The sequence below is a fragment of the Rhipicephalus microplus genome, chromosome 8, assembly GCF_043290135.1.
Source record: "Rhipicephalus microplus isolate Deutch F79 chromosome 8, USDA_Rmic, whole genome shotgun sequence".
Taxonomy (NCBI): domain Eukaryota; kingdom Metazoa; phylum Arthropoda; class Arachnida; order Ixodida; family Ixodidae; genus Rhipicephalus; species Rhipicephalus microplus.
This window is the reverse complement of record NC_134707.1, coordinates 10691443-10698065: the sequence shown is the minus strand read 5'-3', so window position 1 is coordinate 10698065 and position 6623 is coordinate 10691443. Positions and strand designations below refer to the sequence as shown.

Below are 6623 nucleotides of genomic sequence, written 5' to 3'. Positions count from 1 at the left end.
TGGGAGTGCAGTAATGAAGCAAGCAACGGCACGCAAGATAGATGACAACCATTGTGCCGGGATATTGCAGTTCGGGTTTCCAGGTCCGTGCAGCCGCTGATTACAATTTACAGGAGGCTCTATACAATGGGCTCTTCTTAGTTTTAGTAGCCATCTTGTGCTCTTTGAAAGCAATTCCAACTTGTTTTGATTTATTAGCTTTTTGCTTATGTGTGTGTGTGTGCATGTGAAAGTAGAAAAACTAACCTTGTGAAAAGAAATAAAATTTAAGAAATATGTAAATTCAGAAAAAACATGTTTTTCGACTTGCACCTCACTTTAATTCAGGGCCCTTACTGTGGCTTCAGCATACTTGCTTGAAACTAGAACCACCTCTCGTTTCTTCATGGCTGGACTTCCAAGGGTTTTTTGCTCCTTCTTTCAGCATCATTCAACTCTTTTTACCAGCAGACTTGAGTTTTCGTAAAATTGTAAAATGAAACCAAGTTCTTTAACATCACAGAAAGTTTACGTGAGTAACCATTTTACCACAACCTTTAACGCAACTGAGTGATCTCGGCATATACTTGCGTATCGACCCAAAAATATATGTATGGTATGTGCGATGGACCAATAGGTGCATGTGTTAAGCCTGTTTCACACGCGAGCGACTGAGCAGTGGCCGCCGCAGCCATGAGGGGCGGCAGGACGCACGAATGCAAGCTCGATTCGCATCCACCGCTTATGTGCGGTGCCTGCCACTCCAATTGGCAGTGTTTCCCGTACTGCACAGTCGGAGGGAGTTCCTCTAAGCGCATGCGCCCGCTCCACAATTTCGCCCCTACCATTACATGCCGCCCACGTGACTGCTCCCTCTTTGGCCACACCTTCTGCCACGAGCGAATTTTCTCAACTCTGGCGACGTTGATGGCAATGTCTAGTAGACAGTCTAGAAACCTGTTTCAGTTTCGCACGCTGGCCGCCGGCCCGCTCTTTGGGGCAAAATCGCTCGCACGTGAAATAGGTTTAAGAAAGCCGAGTGCCTTCAAAGAGGTTGCAAAAAGCCGAACACTCTTTTAATTACAAGAGAGGGGATACATGGCATTCATTGCCATAAACAAAATATATTACAAAGTAAGTCACACTTGCCGCCCACGTCTTGGCTTGCCCCAAACTATCTATCTACATGCAGATCAAGATGCTTTTCGCCGCTTGACCTTGCCAAACTGGATAGCCTTCTTGCGCTTCAGGGCCTCCTTCTTCCTCAGCTGTTGCTTCACCTTCTTGCGAGCTCCCACCTCGGGGTTCCTCACAACCTACGACATGCACGACACATACACCTTTTACAACTAGAATGAGATAACTAGGGTGTAATAGTTATACACTCAAACCTCATTATAACAGTCACATCTACTATGAAAATACTTCGTTATATGCAAAAGTTCGTTATAAACAATTATCCATAACACTATATCTACGGCAAAGCTATCCTTCACTTTGTTATAACCAAAAAGTCTCCATATTCGAATTTGTTATATCAAGGTCTGAGTGTATCAAGTATTACAGAATTCAAAAGAATAATATGGCAGAACTCAACTACATTCAGTTATCATTGTCAATGCTCAACAGCAAAATGCCAACTGACGGACTAAACACGCTACAATCCAAGCTCCTTATAGTAATGAAGTTCCATATGGCATGAACACTACATTCGATAATAACCAGTAGGACAAATTAGGACAAATGGGTAAAACCACTCAGAACAATCATTAACAGAATTTATCCGATGAAGGGGTTTTTCTCCTAGTAAAAACAAAAGTCATGGCCACGCCCTCCTCTCAAGTGTTATTTCAGGCAACCGCTTTCCCCTAAAATGAGTGGCTGGATATGCGCCTGGTGATAGCGGGGAGACCTATTTATTTGATTATAGGCAATCCTTTTGCACGGGTGTTCATAACATCAGGGTTCAACGATACTTCGAAACATCGAACACACTTCACATTGAGAGAACAGTCACAACTGACTGAAGCCCGATTATTACCCATCACACACAATAACTCGTCCAATGCTCACCTCGAGCGCCTTGTCTCGCTTCCGCTTCAGTTTCTTGCCGGCCAGCTTTCCCTGCAGAGCCACCAAGGCGGCGCCAAACGCCTCCACACCCGCTGCCTTCTTTATGATGGCCGTCGTTTCGTTTGCCATCTGTTTCATCTCGTCACCTAGATGGCAAGGGCAATGAAAACAGACCATACGCGTGGGCAGTTAGCACAGACCCTGCCTCTAATGCAACCTATAAAACAAGCATAACAATCCTTGCCATGGTTATTTTAGCTATCTTTTTGAGTTCTTGCAACAAACAGTGGCAAGTATTAGATTAGCGCTGCACTCAGCAGTACCCCACACAGCCTTTCGTGTCCTGGTGGTACTAGCATCCAACCTGTAGCCAAGATTTCTTTTTTAGTGAGGGGGGCACTTGCTGTAAATCTTGCTCGACTATCCTAGAAAAACACCCATTTTCATTATTCTCAGTAAAACACTCCTTTCAGTCAGAAATACAGAGGGAGGGAGAGGGGCTAGAGCACTCCTTTCCCTGGGGGCTGTGCGTTTGACTAGCATGACACCATTTCAACGGCCACACGTTGCAATGGAGAAGTCTGACGACAACACACATTGAAAGAAGGACACTCTAGTCAAGAAAACACACTTTGTAGACATAAATATGCTGAAGTTGATAAATTCATTTCTGGAGCGTCATGTGCCAACGGGACAATCTGATTACGAAGAGTGCCAAGGCTTTCTTAGTACACTAAAACCTCATTATAACAGTTGCATTTTACATGAAAATGAGTTTGTTATATTTGAAAATTCGTTAAGAAGATATATCCCTAACACTATATCTACTGCAAGACTACATTTCATTTACTTCGTTATAACCAATATTTTGTTATATCCGGGTTACTTAAAGCAAGGTTTGAGTGTATTATCTTGCTAACCGCTTTATGAGAGACACTGTTGTAAGAGCGAAATGGGTAGAAGAGACACTAGACACCAGCATTGAGATAATGGTTGATGAGAAAACACATACACAGTACCAAGCTTATAAGAGCCACTTTTCATAAAAGACAAGAATCGCTCCCCAGAGCACGTCCTTTATGAAGGGGTTTAACCATTAATCACTAGTATTATTTACCCTAGTGCCCAGGAGTGCTGACTGCATTTTGCCACCACATCCAAAATCACTATGTAATGTCGGGTATTGGCAGCACAAAGCCACCAATCATCAATTAAGCTACTGTTACTAGTGAACTTATGAGAAGTGGGTTTCTAAATTGGTTGTCCACTTAAAACAATTACTACCATTCAAGCATGTTTTTTTCCCCCCTTTGATATAGCGAGCTTTGTTCTGCACATTAGAGGTGCACTTTTTCATGCTGCAATGTGCAGGTGCAGGCCTTATATGAGAAAATGTGGAGCATTCCCATGTTTATTCAACAGGTGGTCTTCCCCACCAGTGTGTTGATTGCTTTAGCACCAAACGTCTAGTGCACCAGTTGTTGGAAGCACAAACATGGGATAAGAGTGGGCACCAAAGACATCCGTGCACACTGACTCTGGCTGGGCGACTGGTCCTCGAGCTCCCGACAGATGGGCCTCAGGATGAGCTGCAGATGTGAATGCAGCTCGGGCCGGGTCAGGTCCAGGCTCACAGCGGCCAGGAACTTGAACACATGGGAACGCTGCAATGGTAAAACAGTGGTGCGCAACATATTCACCCATATTCATCCGTATCTGCCAGTGTGCTACGGTACACTCCCGTTACCCTGTTGAGAAGTACTTGGGTGGTGGGGCCATTGTAAGGCAGTTAATCTGCCTTTAGCCATACAGCCTCTTGAATAGACACTAAAGGCAAATATTACGGCGACATTCATTGTTGAAATAGCGGTCAAGAAACCTTGCAGTACTATAAAGGTGCCAAATGAGTGCTTTTTTTTACAGATAAATTCACGTTTTAGTGGTCTGCATCGCGTTAGCGCAGTTCAAGTTGCCCGCCTCAAGTTGACTGTCTCATGTCACTATTGCCGTGGCCAGCATTGCCCACCTTAACTACGCGGCCGCCGACATCAGTACAGGGGGGCAACAGCCAAAATAGGATTTGGAGCGATTTCCAAAGCAGCAAAATGCCACTTTAGGAGCACTAAAGTATAAATTTGGAGCAAGTTAGGATGGATGGATGGATGAAAAACTTTTATTGGGGTCCTGAAGGATTCCGAAAAAAAAAAAAATTATCATGAAATACTCAATTTAGAGCATATTAAAAAAGAAGGCTTACATTTAGAAAGATGTATATATGTACAGAACATTCAACCCACCAAAATCGTGCAGAGTGAACATCAGCACTGCTATGTTTCAATAAAAGTAGTCTTCTGAATTAACCCACTGAGCAAACAATGAAGTACACATCAGCATTTGCCACTCCAGTCGAATCTTTTCACAGACTCTGTGAATTCATATGTGGCTCTACTAAGCTGGCAACTTAAATTTTTGAACTACATCCCCCTCTCAACCCTGCCCCCACATATATTGTTTTTCTTTCGCGGTGGGGTTTGGTTAAGGGCTCAACTTTTTGGCTTGCTTGCCAGGTGCGTTCGAACAGATAAGTAACAACGGCGGGCGCCCGCCTCCGGCGCCACGTATGTGTCACCGGGACGATGCAAATTCGAGCCAAAAGAATGTTTTTTTTATGTGCCATTGCTTTGGCGACCAACATGGTGGCTGGAAACGACGGCGTTCGCAGCACGTCGACCTTGTTCGGGCGCAGAAAACATGGCATACGTTTCTAACATGCCATAACCGCATTTGCCGACTAGGCAGCTCGTATTTTCCACGAAGCATTGTTGGCTACAGCAACGCTTTCTTTATTTTTTTTTTTCTTTTACTTGAAGTTCCGTTGTCTTTCCAATAGGTATCCACTGTGGTCAGCAGACCAATGGGCGCACGACGTTGATACTTCATTTTATACTTTATTTGGTCGATCGCGCCTCGCGAGTGCTGTTACCTAACAAGTACATAACTTGAGGATGGTTTAGGGTTAGGATCTGCACATTTGGTTTCATTGGTGACGCAAAGTGCAGATGGCGAATGTGGCCTTTATTTTTCGCTGAAGTAAGTGCACCTGAGATAATTTTGAGGCTAGTCGGGTATTCTCACAATTTAATCAAATTTCTTTGTTTTGGCACAGCTCAGCGCAACAATGGGAAGTTGTATAAAAATGGTACAATCGGCGCAGCTGTTGCATTTCTGCCAAAATCAGCAGAACGAGAATAGCGGGAGCCGCAGTAAGAACAACAACCATTGAGAAATTTTCTGCAATCTTGGAGGCCGTGCTTCTGCTTGCTTGGTTCAACTGGGCCCCGCTAGATGGCACCTCCTATCCAGACTAACCAGCCAAAAACTGAATTTATGAACCACTGCCCCATTTCCCGCAGTAATGCCAGGCATTTTTTTCTTCTATAAATCAAACAGAAACGGACAAGCAGCATTTTATTACATCTGCGATGATGTTTATTTGAACAGAGGAGTTGCAATGAGGTCGCGACGGAAAATGGCCGAACGGCAAGTCTGGCAAAGGCGGCACAGGTTCTCGCGCAATCAGAGCACGGGGTTTTTCGTTCTCTTTTGAATGCGCATACGCGTTAGTGCGTATGCTCCACTACACATCTCTTGATCCATGTAAGGTCTCTTTTTTTATGGCACCTAGTTTGATTACTAGTGATTAATTGTAGTGGGATGTTCTCACATCATCTGGATAATTTTGAAAATGTCCCACTTGTGGCACACATTGTGTCATACATTTAGCTTAATTTCTTAGTAAGCGAGGCACTGCTGTTGATAATATTGCCGTTTTAGCCACCATACATTGAGCTAACACACTGACAAATAGTGATTTGCCTTTGATGTCCCTTTAACGCCTAACAAGTGGAAAAACAACAAAATGAGAAAGAAATGAAATGAAAATAGAAAATGAAGCCTTTAACAAGAACCACTATAAGTTAATTTCGAATTCATTCTTACTACTCTATTTCCTTGCATAATCCTCACACTTTTTTTTTCTCGCAAAGACCGATAAAAAGTTGGGGGGCGTGAGAATTACAAATTTTCTGTGAAAACGTAGCTAACGTAGCTACACAGCAAAAAAGACAAGTGGCAGCAAATCGAGATTCTCAAGCCAGCAACTGCAATCTTTGAGAAGTACTTAATTAAGCCTTACCTTAACAATGAAACCGCTGGTTCAACACAAGGAAAGATATTCAAGACACAAAATCTGCAAGCACATAGTAGAGAACTAGAATACCGTACACAAAGCTTGTGGGTGTAGCATTATCATTTGTCAGTCAATGGGAGCCTGCAAAAGGTTAGCGCACGACGTCAACCTTGGGCTGATGGGCACATAACACGGAATCGTCCGCAGTTGCCGTCTTCACGAAATAAGGTTTACCATCTATTCTAATCTTAGGCACACAAAAGGCCCAAAGCGTCTTGATGGCTTTAAGCTGCTTGGAAGTGAACCCAAATATCGTCAACTACGAAGTGCCCACTGGCGGCTTTGTCGTTGTTTAGTAAATGATCAATCCCTTTCAACTTGA

The 6623-nt window shown here is 43.6% G+C and overlaps 1 protein-coding gene across 2 annotated transcripts in view; it reads right to left on the bottom strand.

The window, feature by feature from the left end:
• Positions 1-1029: 1029 nt before the first annotated feature.
• LOC119165190 (small subunit processome component 20 homolog) overlaps positions 1030-6623 on the bottom strand; it is a 127143-nt gene continuing 121549 nt past the window's right edge. For both annotated transcript variants that reach the window (XM_075871014.1, XM_075871015.1), the window contains exons 59-61: positions 3590-3716; positions 2053-2198; positions 1030-1295 (exon numbers count right to left, since the gene is read on the bottom strand). In XM_075871014.1, the coding sequence (XP_075727129.1) occupies positions 1173-1295; positions 2053-2198; positions 3590-3716 (396 nt within the window). In that variant the 3' untranslated portion in view covers positions 1030-1172. The remainder of the gene's footprint in view (positions 1296-2052; positions 2199-3589; positions 3717-6623) is intronic.